We start from the raw sequence: 24371 nt of genomic DNA on the forward strand, positions 1-24371 counted from the left end.
AGGGATTTTGAGTGGACTCTTTGTCTGTAACTAAGGTTTTTAGAAATCCTGGCTATGAGCCAGCTCTCAAGAGGAATATTCTTAATGTTTGTTTTTTCTTATGACTGAGATTGGATCTTTAGATAATTTTGAAAATGCCACAACAAATTTTTTTATGGAGAGAACATACTCATGTTTCCTGTGTCTCCAGAGTCACTGGAGCACAAGTCTGCGATTCTCATTATATGAACAAGATGTTCCTAATGTCGATACTGCCTTTTCTTTCCAGTATATTTGCCAGGGTTAGGTACAACACATGGAATCTCTTTTGCTTTATTTAGCATGGGTAAATTTGCATTTTTCTTTAAAATTTCTAATCGCATGTAGCCTGGGATTCTGTTCAAGCAAAGACATATAAAGAGTTCAATCAGTTTTCTAGGCTTAGTTCCACATTATTTTTCACAATAACATTGTTGCAGAAGGACAGACTTATCCCTTGTTTGGCGCATGTTCATGAAAGAGAACATGAGGTGCTTATTATGGCTGGTGGAGATCCTGGTCCCTCCCTTCCCTCCCTTGGTTGAAGCAGTAGAGCTCTCCTGGAGTTTGAGAGCTGTCTTCTGCAGCACCTGAGCATCTGCACAATTACTGTTCTTCATTGATCTGGAAAGAATTTTCTGACACTTGCTGCTGCTGTTGTGATCCTACTTCTGTTTTTATACTGTTAGCTTTTTGTATCCATATTCTTTCTCTTCTGTCTCCACTACCTTGTCTTTGTGTTTTCCTAAGGAAAACATTACTTTTGCTACATTTTTAATTATTTAAGCCCTTCTTAAGTGATCAATCAATGAAATTTTCAGCATCTTACCTTTCATACAGCAACCTAAACTACGACAGAGAAATGTCTGATTATATTTTCATTACAGTTTTACACAACAGTCAGAGGAAAAAAGAGGTGCCCCTGATAAGCTGAAATTCCTATTACAGATGATTTGGATAGGAGATAGATTGGTACTTTACATGGTAGCAGCTTTCTCACTGTCTAGTATATATAGGTCACTCTACTGTCTAGTACATGTAGGTCACAGAGAGAGGAAGCAAATATGGAGCAGCAGCACCAGCAAGGACTGCACAAGTGACTGCTCTCCAGCTGAGATAATTACAATCACCAGATTAGTCAGGGATGTTCTCTTCTCTTTGGGGACAGATACTGAAGCTGCATGCCCACCTGGTACAGCATTGCTGATGTGGTGTCATTCTCGGTCCTTCTCTGCTAGTGTCTGCCAAGGCTTGGCCTTTATCCCCATCCATTATTTTACAGGTGATCCCATCTTCTTTATGGCTTTCACTGTGTCTCTGACTAGCTCTTTTCTCTTGGCCATCTGCAACTTCTCTGAGGACTGAGTTCCCAAATAAAACTCGGTAATGTATCTGGTGAGCCCGAGTAGAGGCATGCTCTGTCTGGCCTCCCTAAATAACCCATTGCACAAACCTGCAATAAACTCTCCTCCAGTTGTTACTGCAGACAACACTACAAGTCTGTGGCACAAGTGCCTTCAGAGAGAAGTCCCCTGTGCATGTGTGCTAGGTCATTGCCCAGAACACTGATGTTGTGACCTCAGGCACTACTGCTCACTATTTGGTACATAATTAATAATAAAGTCTTTCTTCCACATATCGAGATGTGTACCCCCGGTGGCTGTTTTTCCCTTCTGCATCAAGGCTTTCACCAACCAGCTCATTCTTCCTTTGTAGGTATTCTCTTTCCCTTCATTACTCAAGTTGTACTATCCTCCTCCTAAAAGAATGCAATTTCATTTTTCTTCCTTATGGTTCCCGGCTCTAATATTGCTTACACTGTCTGGTGCACGCATGCATGTGAATTCATCTTTACTTGCTTGTTTTCTCACCATTTCAATGTTCTTAGCCATCACAACACTTCCATCTTTTTGTATCCACTCTGAGCTCCCCATCCTTCACAGAACTCCATCATGCTTCTTAAAATGTCATAAATATTCATTAACATCTCATAAAATTCCACCCATTTGCATCCTGTCTCCTGAAGGCCTCTGTCCTCCCTGAGCTATGCACTCCCCTATGCTTTGCCATACTTCTGGTTTTTTACTCCTAAAGATAATTAATGACTTTCTTATTCCCATTCTCCACTGGTCCTGTCCTATCCTAATAAGACTATTCTAAAACTCACCCAACAAACTTAGTTCTTCTGCACAGGTCCTTCTGGCTGAAATGACCTTCCCCAGAGTAGCCTCATCTATCCTGAGAACCTGCATGCTATTCTAAAATCCATTTAAATGGATTTTTTAAACAGGACAATTCTACTTTCTTTTAAAAAAATCTTTGTAATTCATTACTTGCCATATGAATTCCTGACTAAACAATTGCTTTCTGAGAGTTTTTGCTTCATTGGCATTTTACTTCTTTCTTTCAAATACTTCATAGGAATGACCTACAATTATCATCTCCAAAAAACCAAACAGGTATAACTGTTCTGTGCTGTAGTCTCTCTTAACAAGAATGCATGGACTGTTTCACCTGTTCTTGTTGCCTACAAAATGACAACAAGCTGTGCTTAGCTGCTGCCTGCCTTTAATTCAATGGAGCTGGAAGTTCTGGTGCAGCCTAAGCAACCACTTTTAAGCCCCACCTTTCATGTGCCCTCAGCACCTGCATCCATTTCACACCTGCTGGTGCTGCTGCCCTTCTGCCACATATCAGATGATGGTTATCCCCCCACTGGCTTCTTCTGCCAGATCAGGGGTCGGAGAGAAAATAAGGAATGATGTGGGAGAATTCACTGTCTTCTATTAGAAGCAGCAGAGTTAGAAGTGCAGCTGAATCGACCCTGTCTCGTGTATGGTCTGCAGGTTGTGGGTAACTTGTGCCTGACCTGATGCACACCCTGGTCACACAGCTGCAGGGGCTGGTGTCACCTGTGGCAATTGTGAGAGGTCATCAAGTTCAGCAGTGTGCACAGGGAGTGGGATCTCTTCATAAGGGTCTGTGAGTGAAGTCTTGGTAAAAGATTCAGTCTGTGTTGAAATGAAACACTAATATTCTTTTTCTTTTTTTCTACACTTTTTTTTTTTTTTACAGCACACAACCTGTAGCTTATATTTTGTCAAGAACTTCAGACACCTAGGGAGGTTAGTGTAAGTATTGCAATAAATTGGAAAGGATTAATTGAGAATGCACACCATTTTGTGAGGTGTTAGGTCATGATTAAATGCTCTTTACTGTGTAGTCACATTTTATTACAACTTACATATGTTCAGAACACTGATAGAAAAGAAAGCATGTCACCTATTTACAATCACTACACATTTACATTATATTATTTACAGATAATGGATCTAGTAACATATATGAGCAGAAAATATAGCAAATATCAATATGAAACTGTACAGGGCTTAATCTCATGTCCTTTACTGTAGTTGCATTTCACTGTAATAATAAATACAGTTCTATATTTACACATTTTACTTTAAAAATATGTTAAATGAATTTTAACAATTTCAAGTTAAAAATATCTGATCAAAATATTTCAAACAAGCTTACAAAAATAAGTCACAAAGCCTTTAGGACCTTCTGCAAGCTAAAAAAGTTCTGATAAAAGAAGCTTTTTTAAACTAGCCTTCAGAATTATAACATTGTTTGCTTCTCAAATTTCTTTACAAACTTCTTAAATATAGCAAGCTGAAAGGAACCTCACTGACATTAAGCAGAGCAGCACAGATGGACCCCAGTTAAATTAAAGCTAAGTAAACATGGTAATAGGTATTGTGCAATGGTTGACTGATCCTCTGTTTAATCCAAAGTGGTTTCAGGCATCATTTCTGCAGCTGTGTGCTGCACTGCTTCAAAAGCCACAAGAGATAAAGGATTACGATAAGTACCCAGCTGACTTTATCATACATAATTTCAGAATTGGTTCATTTTCTTTTCCCTGAAGGAGGAACATATCAGCCAAAGTCAACTGATGCCATCTGTAACTGCAAAACTAAAAATATGCCAGTGTGAATGGACAAGAAAATGAAGGCATATGCATTGTTGGCAGCAAATTCTTCATTGCGAAAATCCATCTTGGAGTCCCAGGAAGTTTTAGATACAGGAACAGATGAACAACAGAGATCATCTGTAACGGATTACCTTAATTGCTGGGCCTAGCCTAAGCTTCCTAAAGTTAAAAAATTAGTCTCATTCACCTGGAGGCTGAGTGGCCATTAACTGAGCAGCGAATACTGGGCCATTAAATGTTACTCCTTAGGGAACTCTCTTTAACAACAACAAAACCAGGTAAATTTGTGCATTTTTCTATCTCAAATTATCAGCTTACTTAAGCAAAAGCTGCCAGCTCTGAGAAAAGAATATTGGGATATCCCCTGATGGCTTGGGATCAAAGAATTATGTTCTTGGTGGCTCTGTTGTCTGAGATATTTTAACAGTAGACTTGGCAAGGACTGAAGTCTCTTCTTTCTAACTAGGATCCTTCTGATATGTAAACATACATGCCTTGATTCAGCAAAGTATTAACAGATTTAAAGTCAGAGAACTGTGTTAACCTGATCAAGTCTTTTCCTAAACTAAAGCCATCAGAAGTCCCTGAATTTCAACAGCTGCTCCAGTATCTTTTTTGGCAACACATCCAATATGAATTTAGAGATTTTTGGTGACAGTAATTTCACTAGCTAATGACCATCTCTATCAACAATTTTCACCTTTATTTCTATGCTGCATATCCCTAATGTCAATTTCCAGTTAAGCATACCAGATTCTTCTCTCAGATGAGTAGTCCTCTGCCTTCAAACTTCTGTATCCCAGAAGCAGTTACTTATAAACTGTGATAAAATCACTTATTTCTTAAGTTCTTTTACATTTATGACATTCATATGCTTTCCAATTTCACTATGTTCTTTACAACATGCGAATGCAATAAGTGTTTGAAATATCCTGGGAGTACTTGCATCAGTGCTAAGAACACAGATCACAGAGCCTCTTCACTCCTCCTTGATATTGCCTTGGCTAAGGATACTGGCTGTCCTTATCCAAAAGGACACAGTGACCTCTAAACCTTCGACTGGCTAGTGACTAAAAACTAGCAGCTTTCTAGAATCACTATTTCGTGAGACAGAGGTCATGCCATGAGCAGGATTACGGTTTTTGCTCCTAGACAAATTACCTTAAATTAACGTTTCTGTCTGAGTGCCTTTGGTGTCCTTTAATAGTTCTCAGCATGCCAATTTTTTTATATTGATGACTTTCTATGTAGTATTTTCCACCTTCAGATTAAACAAGTCATCAATTTTATCGTCAATAATTCTGGGAGTAATTCTACTGACGTGAAAGCAATTCAGGACCAAACTGTGCAGAACCTCATTAGAAAAATACCCATGTGACAATTGCCATTTACAATTGCATTTTAAATGCTTGAGAGGATTTTGATAAACTTCTTTCACATCATGTTAATTTTTTAGCTTTTGCTGATAATTAAAAATGTTTTGTCAAGTTAGATGACTTCCAAAATCCAAACCCAGTGCCAGTTAAACCATTTAATCAGCTTTATCAGACATGGAACTTCATTAAAGGGTCTTCTGCAGAAACCTCTAGGACTTGAACAGGGCCACCCTTCCCTTTAGATACCTTGCTGAACAAAGGCCGTACAGAGATGCTTAGAAAAAACAATCATGGCACTGAAAAACTATTATTAAAACCAAATTGCAATACACAGGAAAAAAATAACCCAACCCCTGAAAACATCAGCTGATACTTTGAAAAAATATTACAACTTTAATATGCTATTTTTGTTCTTGACCAACTGATGGCCTTTCTGAGTAGTGCTACTTTAAAAGAGAGCAGCTGATACAACTGCACAAACTTCAGCAGCTTTCTTTCCCTCCCTTCATCCCAGCATTTTGGGAGCAGGCTGAGCAGGCTCAAGTACTGGATTTTCAGCCTGCTGCAAGTTCTGTCACTGTCTGTTTTCTGAGGTGCATAGAGGCACTCTACACTCGTATGCACACATTCACACTTACTTTTGGGATTAAAAATTTTCTAAACAGAGGTATTTTCTGTACTGTTTCTGCAACTAGCGACAGGGAACAAATGCGACTGACGAAAGATTGCAGCCTTCTGTCATTTGATAAGAGGGTGGCATTAGGGAACTGCTGGTGGGCATATCATATGATATGCTGGCACTTGTGAAGGTTACCAATGCCTGCGTTGAGTCACAAGATTGTTTTTCTATGTCTTCTGAATTCACAGAGATCAGACTGGCATGTTTTGATCTCCTCCATATCAAAGTTTGCTTTCGCAGACTTCCCAAATCCTCCTTAAAATGTGGATTGAAAAGTATATAAAGCAGTGGGTTTAGGCATGCTGGCAGTGGGACAATCACTAGAAGTATTGACTTAATCACTTCTGGGCTGATAAAAGTGAGGTTTAGTAAGGAGGAAAAAGATAAGAAGGCCACAGGGCAATAAAGAATGCAATTAGTAAAAAGAAGCAAGGCTATATGTTTGACCATAGAGCAATCCCAAACATTGTCTAGTTCTCCCTTTTCTAAACTACAGTAGAGCTTTGTATAAGCAACAGTCATTACCAGAAAGCAAAGGGAGTTCAGCAATACCAGGGCTACCATGTAGCCCATGGCAGTGGGCTCTCCAAAGGGGAGTGGCAAACAAAGCGGAGAAACCCCATATTCGCTTCCCGTGAGAAGGGGTATCACTGCAATGATTAGTGCCAACACAAAGCAAAAGGAAACGGCAACTTTTATGCTAGCAGTGGAGGATTTTGTTTCAAACTTCGCAGCATGCTTTACAGAGAACGCACGTTCCAGTGCAGCGAGGGTAAGGAGGAATATGGAAGCCTCTGAAGCAAAAATGGAAAGAAGGCCAGTTATTTGGCAACCAATTCCACTTTCCCATTGAGCTCCGTACTCAGCAAAGCTACCAAAAGTGGATGCATCCACGCTAGCCAGTACTCCGCTGGCCAGGCCCATCAGGGCATTTACAATGGCCATCAAACCAATCAAAAGTTTTATGGAGGACATATACAATGGAGATCTGAAAACTGCAGCAGACACCAGCACGTTGCAAATAAAGGTCAAACCCACTATGGTCCACACTCCAATTCTGATCAGCCAGCTACCAAACAGATGGTCACATGGTTTGAAGGGACCTGAAATGCCAAAATGAAAAGGGTAAGGGAAGCCCATGTAGACAAAAAAACCCCTTGTGCTTTCTAAGACACTAAAGTTCATGCTTCTTGCAGATTCTCAGCACAGCCAAAGAGTGAATTTTAGTATAAAAAGGGAGCTGAAAATTTGCTCTTTCTCTGGAATAATCTGAGACCCTGACAACATGCTGCTAAATGTGTGATGCCTCATATTGCATAGGTGCACATGAGTCTTTGCCTTCATCACAAGTAGTCTATGGGTTTCTTTTTGTGAATGTCAACTCTTGTAGTACTACTGCAGTGTGAATGCCAACGCTTGTAGTTTCAAGAAATGCTGTGATATTTGTCAGTGTGTGAAAAAAGCTGAAAATGTTACCTCTAACTAAATTAAAACAGGTTTCTAATGAGTCCTGGTGATGTAATGGATATGGACAGATATACTTTGGCTACCTTATAACATGTCATTACTCAGTCCAAGAAAATTGTGTCTCTTTGCATTTGGGAGTGCTGCCTTTTTGGATCTCCTGTGTCTGAAGTCAGGTCATTATGAGTGAAGTTTGCTGAATACTTGAAGTATTCTCTATATACTGAGTGCATATGCTGTGCAGTTGAAGCTGAGTGCTCTGCAGTCAGAGAAACATTACGTGTCTTCGCACAAACCAGCAAGGCAAGCCCCTCATAGTGGCCTGTGCTTTTCCATGAAGACATAAACCCTGCAGCTGAAATTACCTCCCTATGACTATGGCTGTTGCCATTAAGTAAGCATAAGGATCTATTGTGTCAGTTTGCAAGTTTTTCTAAGATACTATTTGAAAAATCCAAGTTAAATTCCTCTCAGGACTGCCAATAACTTACCTTGAAGGCAGCAATGTTTTAATGAACTCAGAACTTATCTTTAGGCCACTGGAGAATATGTGACAGCCAAATAACTATTCTTTGACTTCCTGCCTTTTCTATTCCTCTTTATATAACTTTAAAAAATTTACTATTAGTTGCTGTTGCAAACAAGAATCATGGCTTAAAATTACTGCTGAAGTGCAAGTTGTCACTTAGGGTTTTTTGGTTCATGTTTCAGAATGAAAGAATGGCTAGTGAAAATGTTTGCTCAATCAAAATATCAAAACTTACGACCATGGCTGGCTACATTCTACAAAGAAAATGACAGTGCTGGGTGTCCTTTGTGAGGGACTGCACACAACAGTGCAGTAGTGATTGGTATTTCCTAGACATAGACCTAAATTGTGTGTTGTTCAAGTTGCTCACGTGACATTCAGAAGAACTGCTTTAGCTTTGCAAAAGACTGAGAGAGCAGAGATTCTGCTGCCTTTATCATCTGCATCTTAGGAGAAGAGTCTTTCCTCTCTCATTTTCTTGATTGGGTATCAATTCTGGTGAAAAGGGGCTCAGAGCTTGGTGACTGGGCAAAACTTTTGCTACACTCATACTGGCTGAATAGTTTTGTGGAATTCAATGCAAAACTGTGTATTATTGTGCAATGTATTTGTATTACACCCCTCAAATTACTGCACATCATGTGGCTGTCCTAGTAGCTGATTCACAGTTTGTTCTGCATCTCGAATATCTGCTAACACTGCCCTTGAATTCCTCTCTGTCTGGCAGTTTCATACCTGGAGAAGGTGAGCATTGCACTGAATGATGAGATTTCAAATCTTCTTCGAAATCAAGAAAAAAGTCCTCAAAATCATGTTCATCTATTGGGGAGAGAAAAACCCAGAAATGTTACTGCAATTTTCAGGAAAAGTTTTTTTAGTAAAAGTTGCAAAAATGCCTGTGGTATTTAAGGCCTGATGTTATATCTTTCCCTGCTGAACCGTGAACAGAAGCAGACATGCCTACTTGGTTTTGAATTAATGTACTCAGGATTATTTTAAAAGTTGGCATCTTTACTTCTCTGAAAATAATCACTTACAGGTACATTCTCTATTGCCTAATTTGCAGTGTGATGACTGTCTAGGAAGGAGTTTAAAAGATGAATTCTGCTGTTGTGCTATACTACTAAGAATTAATCAAGTGTTCTGTGTTTCTTTTGTCATCACCAGCACAAATTCTTGGCTCTATTCTTGCTGAACTTTGAGACCTACTGGTTTGCAGGGGCAGAGACAGCATAGAATGCAGCAGGGTGGTGCAAATGTATGTGTGCCCCTACATAACAGATCCAGTAACAGACCTAGTGCTGAAGGGGAAGAAAAATGCAGTAGTCTCGTGTCCTGGAGAGCAAATGCGCTCTCTGGCGACCCTGGTTATGTGCATAGACTGGGGAACAAGGGGCTGAAGAGCCATGGAAAGGGACTGGGGGGTCCTGGTCCATGGCAAGCTGAACACAGGTCAGCAGTGCCCTGGCAGCCAGGAGGGGCAGCCCTGTCCTGGGCTGCATCAGGCACAGCATCGCCAGTGGGGCCAGGGAGGGGATTGTCCTGCTCTGCTCTGCACTGCACTGAGGCAGCCTCACCTCAGGTCCTGGGGGCAGGTTTGGGTGCCACAGTATAAGAAAGATATAAAGCTAAAGATATTAGAGAACCTCCAAAGGAGGGCCACAAGGATGGTGAAGGGCCTTGAGGGGAAGCCATATGAGGAGCTGAGGTCACTTGGTCTGTTCAGCCTGAAGGAGACTGAGGGGAGACCTCAGTGTGTCTTCAACATCCTCACAAGGGGAGGCAGAGGCACAGGTACTAAACTCTTTCTCTCATGACCAGGGACAGGACTCAAGGAAATGACATGAAGCTGAGCCAGGTTTAGGTTGGATATCAAGAAAAGGTTCTTCACCCAGAGCGTGATTGGGCACTGGAACAGACTCCAAAGGAAAGTGGGTTGGACAATGCTCTCAGGCATGTGGAGTGATTCTTGGGGCTGCCCTGTGCAGGGTCAGGAGTTGAACTGGATGATCCTTGTGGGTCCCTTTTAATTCAGCATATTCTATGATTCTACAGTTCTATGAAAAAATATGCCAAAGTAGCCACATATTTTGGCTATTTCTCACCCTGAAGTGTGTGGGGAAGCCTAGGACATGTTCCATTCTGAGGCTGGCAAGAAACTACATCTTAGCTGGCCTGCTCTTGTATGGAATTATATACCAGCTGAACGACCCTGTCTCTCATATAAAGGGAAGATTTAATTTACCACATTATTATAGCTATTATTTGGATGAAAAGATGAGTGCATAAGTGAGGGAGATTTTTGAATGGCAGACCTAAAATAATGAGTTTGCTAAGCAAGGAATACTTAAATAACATATTATTGAGCAAGAGACAGGGGAGAGGCCACATCTACGACTGTAAAGAGTATTGGATTTATTTAAAAGCACAGGTTGCTCACAGCCTTCAGGTAGACTTAAAAGCCTAAGATGATGGTTACCTTGAATTTGTAACAGTCCAGCATCCTTTCTATGAAAGTCATCAAGGCTGCTATTATCATCTTTGTTCCATTGGCTGGAGATTCTGTAGTGGTTCTCACAAGCTCCAAAGGCACAGCACTGATAGGCATAAGGCATTTCCATGACCCTGCAGAAGAATAAGGCAGCATACCAGGACAGTGGTTAAGCACCAGAGTTACTGGATTGTACTGCTCCTCTACAGTTAACACAAAGGAAATATCCACAGTTTATAGCCACAGTTTATCCAAAGTTTAAATATCCACAACTGAAAGTAAAAACATCTCTGAGTAAAAATCAGTCATGATAATACAAAATGAGGATTCACAAATAAAATTCCTCACTGGAAATGCAGATGGTTTCTAGGCTAATTTTAGAAAAGGCATACTGAAGTTTTATTATGTTTTTTCATAGGAGACATGAAAGTGGGAGATCTATGTCTTGCTGTTGAGTCAATGTTACTCAGAACTGTATTTCTGCTTTTATGATTTTCAATGATTTTACTGTGTAAATCAACAGTTTCTCCAACAGTTACTTTCTTAACGGTTTCATTAAAAAAAAGGACATGCAAAGATCACAACCTGCTACCAGGCAAAACCAAAACACTTCCCAAATTGAATTTCTCCACTTCAGGAAGAACGAGACCTTTTGGAAATCAAGCTTCATTCACCTCTCTCCACACTCAATTCATTTCTCAGTAAGATGACTAAAAGGAGATTGTTTCTTGTGCAGAAGATCAAGAAATCAGTATTCTAAACCAAAAGGTGAGTGAATCAGGCACTGTATGTGAAATGCCACTGAGAGAAAAAATTTACTTTATTAATTGTCTTAAAAAGGAGAACAGTCATTGCAAGACACAGGATACTCATTCTTAATTCTTTTAAGATAACTTTTATTCCTAACACTAATATATGTCAGTGAGTTCCAATGATTATGAAGGCTCCTGTTGCCAAAAAATTGTACATTTCTGCTACACTGTGAATTTAATTCCTTTGTGGATGTGCAAATTCTAGGGGAGCATGGAAGAACTACTTTCTGAGTTCTATATACTACTTCTATTCCATAGATATTTTATGCTATGGAAGCAAAGCTATTTAATTTGCACAGTTCACCAACAGCACATAGTAAAACCTAACAACTCACCTTATTCCAAAAGCCCAATATACCAAAAAGTTCAAAGATAAAGAGGTGGTTAGAAGTTATTCTGAATTAACTTAAAAGGAATAAACTAGATCCTCCTATCAGATTGCTTTCAACAGCTTAATCATGTAAATTAACATAATGAGTGTAATAAGCAACCTCTAACCCCCTGGAAAATCTGCAAAGAAATCAAGCTGAATCAGGCCCAGTGCCAACAGGACTTAGACTTGTGCACTAGCCAAAACTTGGTACAAAGGGGAACAAATGGAATCTTAAGTTCTAAAGTGATTTTTTTAAATTAGTGCATTTGGGGGCATTTGGATTCTATAACCTTACATTTCTGTTGGAAATTAATCACAATAATCTGTACCCTTGTACCCAATACAAAATTTTTAGGGTACTCAATAAAAGTTCAAGATAACCAAGACCCAACTGTCAAGCAACCTCAGGCCGGCAGATTTGAATATTTAATTTCTAATACATTCATCTGCATGTGATAACACATGCCATCTTTTAACATAAGGAGATTATCTTGATTAAACATTTTTGAACACATTTCCCACAAGCCTTTCTTAAATAAACTTAAATAAGTATTAAACCCATTGATTACTAGACTAACCCATAGCTAATCATCTGGGATAAAAACAATCCCAATCCCCAAACAGAAATTCTCTTTCTTTTGGAACAACTAAAACAATTATCAAAAGTAACACTGACAGTTCTGTGAGGTGATCCCTGCAACTTGTGGCTTCACACCTTTGGAAGGACATTGATATAGATGGGGGAATGAACAGTTAGTGGATATTTTAAGCACAAGAGACTGAGAGAAATGTATTCTATTCTCTGATTATTCAAACAGCTCCATGACAGATTTCCAGATCTTGTGCTTCTCCCAGCCTGCTGGCCTGTCATACACTGGAAATGTGGATTTCTCACATTGTACTGGTCCACTCCTTTGATGATGCAGCCAAAAAACATCCATGGCTTTTAAATGATATTTAAACAGCAAGACTCCCATTTCTTATCCTCTCTGTATGTATTTCTAGCATCCATTCTTAAATCTGAACAGTTTATGTCTTTTTTTCCCCCCAGCCTGTGTTATTAGGATACACACATAGTCTTTAAATTAGCAAATGCTGTTTAATCTGTGTGCAAAGCCCAGCTGCACACAAGGGCTGCAACCCAGAACACAGAGGACAAAACATACTTTGCAAAGCAGGGAAATAAGTATCAGATCTTCTTGGTGACGGAGGAGTTTTTTTGTTTGTTTGGTTGGTTGGTTTTTTTCCTCACAAAAGCTACATTTAACACAAAAAAAAAAAAAAAAGAAAAAAGAAAAAAGAAGGAACTTTCAGGTGTACAGTGCTGGAGGCAGTCCTTTTTATGGCTAGTGCTTATTTGATGTGGGTGATTAGATTTGGACTTTGTCAAATTAAACTCTTAGAAACACTGCCTAACTTTATTTTTATATACTCCTTATCTTACTAATGATATCTGTATCGTTGATAATTCTTTTTTCCTCTAGCAAGGAATGCCTCTTTTTTGTGTTTTTAGATTAAGCAGCAGAGAACACAAGGTCGTTTTCTCCCTCACAAAGGTGTGGAGTTAATGGTGAACAGAAGGCACAGTTATGATGAATGGAGCAAAGCACTGAGTTCTTTTCAGCACTGAATCAAAGCATCAGATAAAGAAGGAAGGAGTGGCTGGCAGCCTGACTGCCTCCTCAAGGCTGGCTGCAGTAGGCTGGGCTCAGCTCTGCAGAGTGCACTAGTGTTGTTGCTGATGATGGGGAAGGGGATGCTCAGCTCTTTGATGTGTCTGTTTTGATGAACTTAGATGAGCAGGAAGTTTTTATACAGGAATTTGTCTTTAATGTAACCACGGGCTAGTTACAACAATTGCAAATGGTGAAATTCCATTTTGTTTTAGAGCTCTGTTTAAGTTTGGTGCTTTGTGCATTTTCTGTGCAGTGATCCTCTCTGAAATCTTGACCTCATTTTGATTTATGGTAAAAGTCACACAGACTGTAGGTCGGGATTTTACTCTATTCTCTCCTGACTGGATATAATTTGTTCTTATGGATGTTAATTAACTCTAGATATCATTGTTTGAATACATTTTTAAAAAGAATTAAGTTAGTTTGACACATCCTTGTTAACAATTTGCCCAGATGAAACACACTGTGCTTTCATTTGAATAATGTACACAATTTTGCTGAAGGGAAATTTGAGAAAAGAATTTAAAAAAACCTTAGTTATACATAATTCAGTTGAATAATGGAAATAACGGATTATTCTAGGACTATTGCAGCACCTCTTATACCTCTAGGTAAAGGTATATGCATCATTATATATTTGCCAGGTTGGAGTAATCACTTTTCTTGTGTTTACATTCCTTTAAAGAAATGTCAATTATTTTAGAATTGTCACCAGCCTCAGCATTTGGGCAAAGCCAATGAGAGAAGAAAAAGTATGGCATAATCTCTGTCTCAACCAATCATGATTTTTATGGTACTTGCTCCTTGGCCTCTGAGACCTATCTCAAGATCTCTAATGTAAAAGAGGTTTAAGGTCTCTAGTACTTTGAATGTTAATGTTATAGTTTCATGCACTTGATGGAGTCACTGCCTAATTTGCCCTGTGACAAACTACCATTTTTGGGTTTATTAAGACCTTTAAGGCATTGTTCCCTAACCTTGGAACCATTTTTTGCAGCTCTTATCTCAGTTTGTGTTAACATACCATCACAGAAGTGTTCTAGGGTGGATCCCTCCAGTGCTGTACACAGCTCCACACTTCTATTCACCATTCCCTTCCTGAGAACTCCAACACTCCAGTCCTTTTTGTTAATGCTCACATCTTGAGCTGTCTGCCTGCTCGGGCTCTTGAGCCTTTTCCAGTGCAAAAGGCAAATCTAGTGAAACTTAAGGACGGGCCCTCCATCTTTGGAGATACTCAAAAGCTCTCTGGATGTGGTCCTGGGCAACAGGCTCCAGGTGCCCCTGCCTGAGCAGATGGTTAGACAAGATAGCCTCAGAGGTCCCTCACAACCTCAACCACTCTCTGATTTTCTATGTGCACACTGTTTAGTTGTTTCATATTTTCTGATACCAAAATTTTACAGTAAAACATGATAAAGTAGATGCTGCACTTGCCATAATCTAATTAAAAAATAAAAATGAAAGGAGAGTTAGGGGAAACTCCCAAATATTCTGAAGTCAGAGACAAAACCCTCTTTGTCGTGACCCTGAAATTAGTTTAGTTGGTTATAGCATTGTGCTAATAATGCCAAGGTCGTAGGTTCAAGCTCCATACAGGCCATGGTCACCCAGTGACTGGAAGAGCTGCAAATAATCTTTAGAGGACACTTCCTTCCTGTATCACAGAGAGGACCCACAGAAATTATTAGTATCGAAGTGTGTTATTAATACTGGGAAAATATTATCTGAATCTTAATCAAAAGATTACAGAAAAATCATGTTCAAACATAAGAGGTGAAATCTTTCAGGTCTTTCAGCAGTATATTCTTCCTCTGTATTTGCTGTGCTCTCATTATGTATAATGGGAGTTCTGTGAGCACAGTCCAGTAGAAGAAGGACATATCACTAAGCTGCCAGCGAGATTGTTTTAACAGCTTTTGAAACATATCACCAGGAAGCAGATGTGGCTCGTACTAAGCAACTACTGGGGTTAATATTTCAAAACCTTCATAGTTTCTTCAGTTGAAAGTGAGCATAATAAAAGAAGTCTATCATTTTTATCATATTTGCTTTAGTTTTAATGGCACAGATCAAAGACTGACAATACGAAGTAACATGCGTTACACACTGACACACCTTCCATTGCACATGAACACAAATGTGGCTTATTAGTTTTAATGATATACTCACTTGAGTTCTGGAAAATTTTCAGATGTTATCAAACTTTGTAGGGCATGATTTCCTGTTAATTTTAAATGAGTTAAACCATGTAGCCCCGTCACAGGAAAAGAGGACAAAAGGTTGGATGACACATCCCTGCGTAACAGCAAATAAAAATCAGCTTATGGTTTTCATTTTTTTTTCAGCACTAGAAGTGTCACATTGAAAAAATAGGTTAAAGTTTTCTAACTGAATAAAAAATGACTGTATTAAACAGAGGCCCCAATGAATGCAGCAAAGCTGCAGCACTGCTCAGGAATACTCACCTTTATGCCTAGCAGAAAGCTAACAGTAACATCTCGTGGTTAGTTGGGTCTCTGTTCCCAAATTTTGACTTAAAGTATTCATAGTGACACCTTTGAGACTAGCAAATTACTTTAAAACCTTCTCCCCAGACTATCTGAATTCAAAGGAGCCAAACAGCTTCCCACAGTTTAAAAGTTTCAGTGGGATGCTACGGGGCGTGGCCGCCCTGCAAGCTGCCCAAGGAGCAGGTCAGGTGTGTGGGGAAGATGTGCATTTCAGGAAGGGACAGGTCTGGGCTGGAGCAGAGGGAGATGACATTTCCAAGCTGAAGTTTGTCTGAGTGGCTGAGGGAAGACACAACAGTGCAGATGAACACAGATGGGTAACTTGGGGAAGGTAAAACAGGTGAATGAAAAAGTGCTACGTGATCAAGACAATACAGCAAAGTAGTGAAAGAAGGGGAGTCCAGAGATACTGTTTTCTACTTTGCTCTCTCTCTCTCCCATTTATTCAATGAGTCTTTCGAGTCCTCCTCACAATTATCTTACTCTGCAATACTTCAGATGGTCAACAGTCAAGGAGGAAGAAACAAAGTCTGATGCAGTTGAAATGCTTTTAGGTACAGGAAAGTCTGGACTATACACTGAAACCGAAGGCCTAGGGATAAAATAAGGTCTGTTGATGGACTGGGCTTCTACCTCTCTGGTTTAGTGTCTGCTTTCTTGCACACAGCACCACTAAAGACCAAAGGTGAAATTCAGGTCCTACTGCAATGCTAAAAATGACCACTGACTTGAGGTGGATCAGGGTTAGAGACTCCCATTTCAGGAAACACTGGCACACTGTGCTACTGTTGTATTCAAGGGCTCTTTTCTTTAACCTCCTCTGACTGCTGTATGTTATTGTCCAAAGCTACAATTTACTGCTCACCTCACAAAGTAGGTAAGTTCTGAAGGGCCCCAAAAGGGGCAAAAAAAAAAATTGTCTGTGTGGGCATTTGTCAATGCACCATTCAGAGGGCTTTGCACATCAACAGAAAATAATACCTCTCCAAATTTAGGTTTAGCAGCTACCGGATTATCTGTGAGCAAATGCTCAGCATCATATTTTTGTGACAGCTATGCAGCAAGATGACTCCAGAGGAATTTTTTGTCACATCTTCCCCATACAACCAATGCCTCAGTGATTCATATCAAAAAAGCATTACAGTGACAATTGGAAGTAGGAAAACAAAAATTAGTAAGCACTGAGAAATGCTTGTGAACAAGACTTGCAAAACTGGCTGTGGATGTTTTGACCACTAACTGCTCTGGCTGAACTTACTAAAGAGGAGAAACTGTTTAATCAAATGAGGAACAATGAAATAGAGATGAATTAATGAAAAAGTTTCTTATTTGATTTTTAATCCAATTCCTGAGGCCTGAAACACAACTAACAGGAAATATTTACCACTGCTACAACAGATTAACTGCTAATAAATTGAGTGAAAAGAGGCAGATGCACTGATAATCTTCATGGACCCCAGACGATTACACAGTGTCGTATGCAGCTTTGCTGCAATACCTATATGAATTGGGGAAGTATAAGAAAGTAGACATTTAGATATGGATTCAACAGGCCAGATGATTACAACAGAGAAATCCTCAATTTCTGCTGGGGCACCAAGTTATTAGATTTTTGTGGGCACTTGCAAGAAAAATGCAAAAATTCAATGGATAACATATTCAAATACTTACAGTTTGATCAGAGATGGTAAAGAGGAGAAGGCATTGGGGTGAATAGTTTTAATTTTGTTCCAAGCTAAATCCCTACAAGAAAAGTGAGTAGAAAATTACATACCCACTGAGTGAATATGGAAGTTTTCAAACACTTGATTAGGAGGCCTAAATATAAAAAAGGTATCAATTATGTGCCAATATTTTCAATAAGCTCCTGCATTTCTCATAGTGCAAAGGATTTTTTAAATTTATTGTTAGTCAGTTGTGGTGTTTTTAAACTGACAACTTAAAATGTCTCAATGCCTGCCACAGCCCAAGGCATTTCAGTCTGCTTCACAGCTTCCTAAGGCAGCAGAAAGAAGGGTGGGTTATATGGACTAAGTCTTCTAAAGTGTTCTCATGTGACTAAAAGCAGCAACCCATGGTCAATAGGTTTAACTCCCTAATCTCAATTTTCACTGCCCCTGAAAAGTCAAAGAGACTGAAAGCAACTCAAAAAAATGTACAGCTTCAATTATGCAAAAAATTCCAACCATGAGTAATTTCTTGACAAAATCACTCCTCTAGCACATGAGTCTGTGTGAAAACTGGAAACCTGCATGTGACTGGACTCCAGATCTTAAGATGCTGTTCTCTGTAAAAAGACTTCCCATTCCCTAGAGCTGATTATAATGTGAATCTGATTATAACAGATACCAGCTCTGGCCCAGTAAGTCTCTCTACTTCCACCAGAAACATTTCCAAGTGACAGTTTTTATGGCTATAAGCTTATATATTTTAATTCATTGCTGCAGGTGCTAAACCTCACAATGTTTGCTCTCCATTCCCAGTTATGAACTCACAGTGAAAGACCACAGTGAGGAAAAACTGAAATAAGGATCTTTTGGGGTACATCACGAGCAGACATCATAGAGCCCATATTTTTGAGAGCCTGTGTGAATGCCTGTTAGGGGTACTCACAGGGAGCGAAGAGCAGCCAGCTGCCGAAACGTGTCTGCTTTGATTTCGGCGATTTCATTGTGATGCAAGTCACTGAAATAGCAATAAGCATCTCCTCAGTTTCAAAGACACTTGGAAGGAACTTTGGGGTGTTTTAGATTGTGCTTATGATCCACTTCAATAAAATGTATCTGGGGTATGTCAAATCAGCCAGCAATAACCAAGTTAATTATACTCAAACACACATAGATGCTTCTTTTTAAGCTTTTTAGGGTGGTTTAACACTTACATTTTTTGGAGTTTTTTACATGCAGTAAAACAGGGTAAATCTTCCAGCAGGTTATAAGACAGATCCCTGAATTATACAAGAAACAAATGTATTAACATCAAAGGAATGTTAAAAGAAAAATAGCTTTCATTGTATACCTTCATGCTTAATTAAAAATAATTTATTTTTATCCACAGTCACAGAAGAACCAAAATGTACAAACTCACTTATTTCTCATCTGTCACATTTTGATTTCTAACTGAAGAGGAGAGAGGAGGGGAAAAGGCAAGATTTATTAACTCCATATCCACATTTGCAAATTCCTTGCATTGTCTGAAGATTTCCTGCCTAAAGTGTAGATTTCTGCTGAGTGTCTTAGTGTCTTCAATCCATAAACTGAATTTATATCACAGACTTCATAGTTATCATGTTTAAATTCTGATAAAGACTTTAACAATTTAAAATAATCTACTAAGTATATATATTCATATTTTTTCAGAGAAGAACCTGTATTTTTCTGACAAGAGCCACAATCAGCTTCCCATTCTACACTTTAATTAAGCAATATTGCCTCTGATCCTTAGACTGCTACATCTTATAACTGAGGGAAATGGTCAAAAAATATTGGAACTAACTTTGAAATCAATCACTACATGGTGGAAAAAAAACCTTAAAAGACTTGAGCCAAAACTCAACAAATTACAGAATAACTGGAACATCTGGACTGATTTACAGTATAATATAACTAATCAAAACCAAGCCCAGGCAAGTTGCAGAAACTGAAGGGGAAAAAGAAAAGGAACCAGACACCAGCCCCCACCACCCAAGAGTCATATCCAATATATATATATATATATGTGTGTGTGTGTGTGTGTGTGTGTGTGTGTGTGTGTGTGTGTGTGTGTGTGTGTGTGTGCGTGTGTGTGTTGCTCAGGGAAAACTAAATGGGAAATTTGCATGTGAAAAGAACAGAGAAAAAAAGCTTATGCCTAGAATTAGAAAAAATGACCTTTTTCACAGTTATCCAGTATTATCACATGAAAGAGATTCACTTTTCACTTTGTGAAATTCTTCTCACTTCTCAAATTCTCTAAAACTGGTTCATCTCCACCTATTTAATCCCTTAGCAGAACTGTATTTTCACTGTTATTTTTCCAAGAGGGGCATTTGCACTACTTTATATTTGATTAGTGAGAGTAAAGCAAGTAATGACTGTGTGTGTCTTTAAGGTGTTCTACTCTGATTTCACTCTGTAGAAAGGCAAATCTCAATATGTTTGGGGTGCGGGGTTTTTTGTTTGTTTGGTTTGGTTTGGTTTTGTGTGTATGCAAAAAAAGGTACACTGTGGCCCAAATCAGACATTGCAGAGGCGGGTTCAGGTGAGCTAGAGGCTTTTAGGCCAAGGTAAAGGATATTTTGTATGTCTGGCAGACACTGGCTATTCTGTCATCCACAGGGTTATCACTTAGGTCTTCTTAAAATATGTTACCAGCTTGAATTTTGTACATACTGACACCCCTCCTCACACACAGAAAAAAAACCCCGAACGTGACACCGTTCTCCCCTCAGTTTCTGTCAGAACTCCAGGAAATATTTCACTTGTTTATTTTTAAGGTCTTTTTTTCCCCACTTTCTTAATACACAGGCTCTTGGCAGCAGCAGAGGGCAAGTGGCTTTGCTCCCTGTGCCCAGCTGTGCTGAGGGATCCTTTCCAGGGCTGCTGGGACCGTGCTCTCACAGACCTTTCCTGCAGGTGAGCACACAGCCAGGAACCTCCTGCACGTTCATCGCGGTGGGATGCACAAACTGCCTTCCAAAGCAACGCTTGCACTTGGATGGGAGCTGGGTGTATTTGTTTGTGAGTGTGTCTGAGCCAGGGAGCCCCTGCCAGGTCGCAGTCTCCAAGTAAGGCATGGGTGGTGGGCTCAGTGCACCCACATCCTCCATGGCACTGCCAGAACTGATGTCAAAGCAAAATGGGGACTCAGCAGGCTCATTCCAATCTGGCAGCAATGGGGAAAGAGCAGCTCTTGAGTACTTTAAATTGCTGATAAATCAGTTCCCTCCTCTTTTAAGTATCAGCTTGAATTATGTACGGTAGCACTCAAAAATAAAAAATGTGAATTTCCAATGGACAGTCCTACTCTACTATGAACTCTGTAAGTTATTAATTGCTGTATTATTTGTTTGCACTCTGTTTTGAGATTACTTATTGTTTTTGAATGTTACAGTACATATTTAAACTTAATTCTGTGTGCAGACTTTTTTTTCTGGCAGCAGACTGTCTTTTATCATTCTGGAAATGATTATATTGAGTCCGTTAACTAAAACTTAATTTTTTCTGGAAATGTTCTTGACATTCACTCTGGTATTCAAATAATGCATTATAATTAGTGTTATTTTAATGTTGGCCAGAGAATTAATACCAAATAGATTCCTAGTGATGTAATACATAGAGGAAAGTGCTTTTGGCTTGTTCTCAAAGAAGTGGACACAACAATTACTTTCGTTAGTGATTAAGCAAAATCCAAGGAAATTTCCAAGCTAAAATAATACTGTGTATTTAGTATACCAAACATGCCCAGCTATGTCAAAGAATAGTCTATTACAACTTCAGTCAGCCACTTATGCCTGCTTGGGAAAGAAACTAAAAGAGGAACATAACAAGTACTCAAAACTGCTGTCCTTATATTTTCTATTCACTTCAATGAATTATTTGCCTTAGTGAGAAAAAAAATCCCAAACTACTGTAGAAGAGACAGAATGAATGAAAACAAGGTAGGTCTGTCCTTTTAAAGCAAAATCAAGAACCTTTATATATTTTCCTAAAAATATGCTAAGTAATTATCTTTCTCAGCAATGTATGAGAAATCCTGATTGGTAAGTGGGTTGTAAACTTTTTAAATAACACAGGGGCCAACTCCCTGAGCTGAATTCCTAAGAAGTAATGTGATACACAGAAATAGCAGTAATTGGGTAATTTTGAAATCATAATAGTTTCATTTGTCTGTTAATCTCTTGCATTACTGTCATGTTAATAATCTTACTGAAACATACAGCACTTGGAGATTAGGTAACTGGTCACATGCTGATTTGGGGAGAGAGGTGATCTGTGCTCCTGTGAGTGTCCTGTTGAAAGAATTTATGAAAAACAATTACTTTTTGAAGACTGAAAACCAAAAAATTTTTAGCCCATTCTTTACAGTATACAAAAAAAAAAAAAAAAAAAACAAAGCAGAAATACTTCTCTAGCACTTACAAACTCTCCAGACTTGTAGTCCCTGTCAGATCAGGAAACTCTGTTAACTGTGAAGCACCATTTAAAGCCCTACAATTTAAAAAACCAATTTCAATAAAATTATGGTGATGGAAGTGTGGGACAACTCTACTATTGCAATAGAAAAAGAAAACTAAAATAAAAAGTAAACACATACAGAGTTCTTAGTTCTGGTAAGTGTTGAAAAGCAGATTTTCCAACAAGCTGGATAGGGTTATCATAAAAATGTCTGGAAAAAAAAAAGGATAAAAAGACAATGAAAAATATTTTATAATATTCTAAATACATTTTTATATTATAATCAAATGAGTCAATTCTCTATGATGAATCACAGACTGTGCCCCTCTGGTTGTAGCAGAAGTCACCTTCTGGGCTTTTCTCACCCTCTAATCTATATTCATCAGTCACATATCACATTTTGAACATTCAATTAGTCACTGTTTTCCTGTTTAATGCCAGAAGCCAGTCAACAAAATATTCTCTCTTCCTCCCATGTTTGCGAAGACAAAATTTCACATACGAAGCATTTTGTTATGACCTGAGACAAATGTGAGGATAGCACATAAAGAAGTCAGAACTTCCCCTATTCAGAAGAGGTTCCCTTGCCCTTTTGAAGTCATGCTGCTTTTGCTCTTGGAATATTACTCAAGATGAATAATTCTTTTTCTTACAATTATTTGGCAATTTCTTAATTTGAAGTTGTCCATTAAGTGCATTTTCATGTAAGACGATGGGAAGTCAGAACTGAGTCCATCAAGAGTAATTTTTACCAGCTTTTATGTTGCCAGTAATGCTAAGAGATTTAGAAGTAACCATTCAAATAAAAGGTCAAAGGCCAGAGACCACTACTTGCTTCCCTTAATCAGGGCTTGAAAACTGCCATTCTTTCCAGGAATCTGGAAAGATACAAGCTTGTTTGCTTGTATGGTGATGTGCTACAAAGTGTACTCACAAGAAAAGCTATTTGACAATTAGCCACAAATATGATACTTAGTTCCACATTCTCTAATACAAAGAGTCATTGAAAAGATTCTTATCACTTACATTGTAATAAGTGAAGGATTACCCACAAATGCACGCTCAGGTATTGACTTGATGTTATTGCTATGAAATCCCCTACAAAGAAAAAAACATTTATATGGTAAGGAAAAAAAAAAGTCAAGACTCAGTCTGTCATCACAATGCACAATGATGGTTTCTGTTTGTAGTAAGGAGTGTCTGTATGTAAAGGTATGTCCTTGTTTTCTGGATTAAGACAGAACTGAAAAAAGCAAAAGCAAAGGAAAGAAAGAAGAGAAGAGAAGAGAAGAGAAGAGAAGAGAAGAGAAGAGAGCAAAATTGCTGAAATTCTGCACTTCTCTAAATTAACAAAACCATTCAGATGAAGTAGACTTCAAAATGGCATTTCAAAAGTCAGGGTATATGCATGTATGTATACTGATATAATGTAAATATACACAAGTATATGAACTAAGACCATCAATAGTTAAATATTAATAATTAAATAGCTAACAATATGTTTCCCCCTGTGCTTGTTAAACCGCAACTATTTTTTTGCTGGATGGCACAAGTTTATAAAGGAAATTCTTTTATACGCTATATTGTAATGTTGATCATCCCACAACCACCTTTTTGTTGAGATATTTTGAATGTGAACACAAACAAAATGTAATTGTGCCTGCTGGACAGAGAGCCAAATCTTTGTCTCATCATTAATTACTGGATTTCATTCATATGAGTAATTCTCCACTGTGAAAAACAAAAGGAACAACTAAGATTTCAAAAGAACAATGATGATTTGTGTGGGAAACTCCCATTAGTTCAGTCGGGTATGAAGAAGTCTTCCCAGCTTAAATTTATGCATTGCTAAGCCTCCAATTGTTCACTGAGGCAAGCACTCTTGGCCATTACTTGAACAGGTCCCACATTATAGGTTTTAGTGGTTTAGGCATTGTGCTACTGGTGATGAGCTGCAGAGCAAGGCTTTACATCCCTGCTTGCTTTGCATGCAGGCTCTGAGCAGAAGAGCATCACATCCAGAGCCAGTAAACAGACTGGTTTTGAACGGGATCCCTTGCATGGCAGAAAAAACCCAAGGAAATGGCACAACTACCTCCCAGAGCAATATCTGCTACTAGCTGTGCACAAAAAGGTTGCAGTTTGTGTTTTCAGCTCAAACTCTGAGAGAGACACGAGGTCCCACCCAGAAGCAGCCCTGCGAAGGTGGCCCTGCATTGAGCTGGGTCTCTGTGGGGCTGGGCTCCCACAAGGGTCTGTGGAACTCATCCCCTCCTTACAGGATCAGC

General features: G+C 38.9%; 1 protein-coding gene across 1 annotated transcript in view; it reads right to left on the reverse strand.

The window, feature by feature from the left end:
• Window positions 1–6082: 6082 nt before the first annotated feature.
• LGR5 (leucine rich repeat containing G protein-coupled receptor 5) overlaps window positions 6083–24371 on the reverse strand; it is an 87643-nt gene continuing 69354 nt past the window's right edge. Inside the window, exons 8-18 of the mRNA XM_041411275.1 lie at window positions 23110–23181; window positions 22223–22294; window positions 22048–22116; window positions 21846–21917; window positions 18810–18875; window positions 18542–18613; window positions 17600–17671; window positions 15588–15713; window positions 10543–10688; window positions 8799–8882; window positions 6083–7173 (exon numbers count right to left, since the gene is read on the reverse strand). Of these exons, the coding sequence (XP_041267209.1) occupies window positions 6083–7173; window positions 8799–8882; window positions 10543–10688; window positions 15588–15713; window positions 17600–17671; window positions 18542–18613; window positions 18810–18875; window positions 21846–21917; window positions 22048–22116; window positions 22223–22294; window positions 23110–23181 (1942 nt within the window). The remainder of the gene's footprint in view (window positions 7174–8798; window positions 8883–10542; window positions 10689–15587; window positions 15714–17599; window positions 17672–18541; window positions 18614–18809; window positions 18876–21845; window positions 21918–22047; window positions 22117–22222; window positions 22295–23109; window positions 23182–24371) is intronic.

Source organism: Onychostruthus taczanowskii, unplaced genomic scaffold, assembly GCF_017590055.1.
Source record: "Onychostruthus taczanowskii isolate IOZ18803 unplaced genomic scaffold, ASM1759005v1 scaffold35, whole genome shotgun sequence".
Lineage (NCBI taxonomy): Eukaryota > Metazoa > Chordata > Aves > Passeriformes > Passeridae > Onychostruthus > Onychostruthus taczanowskii.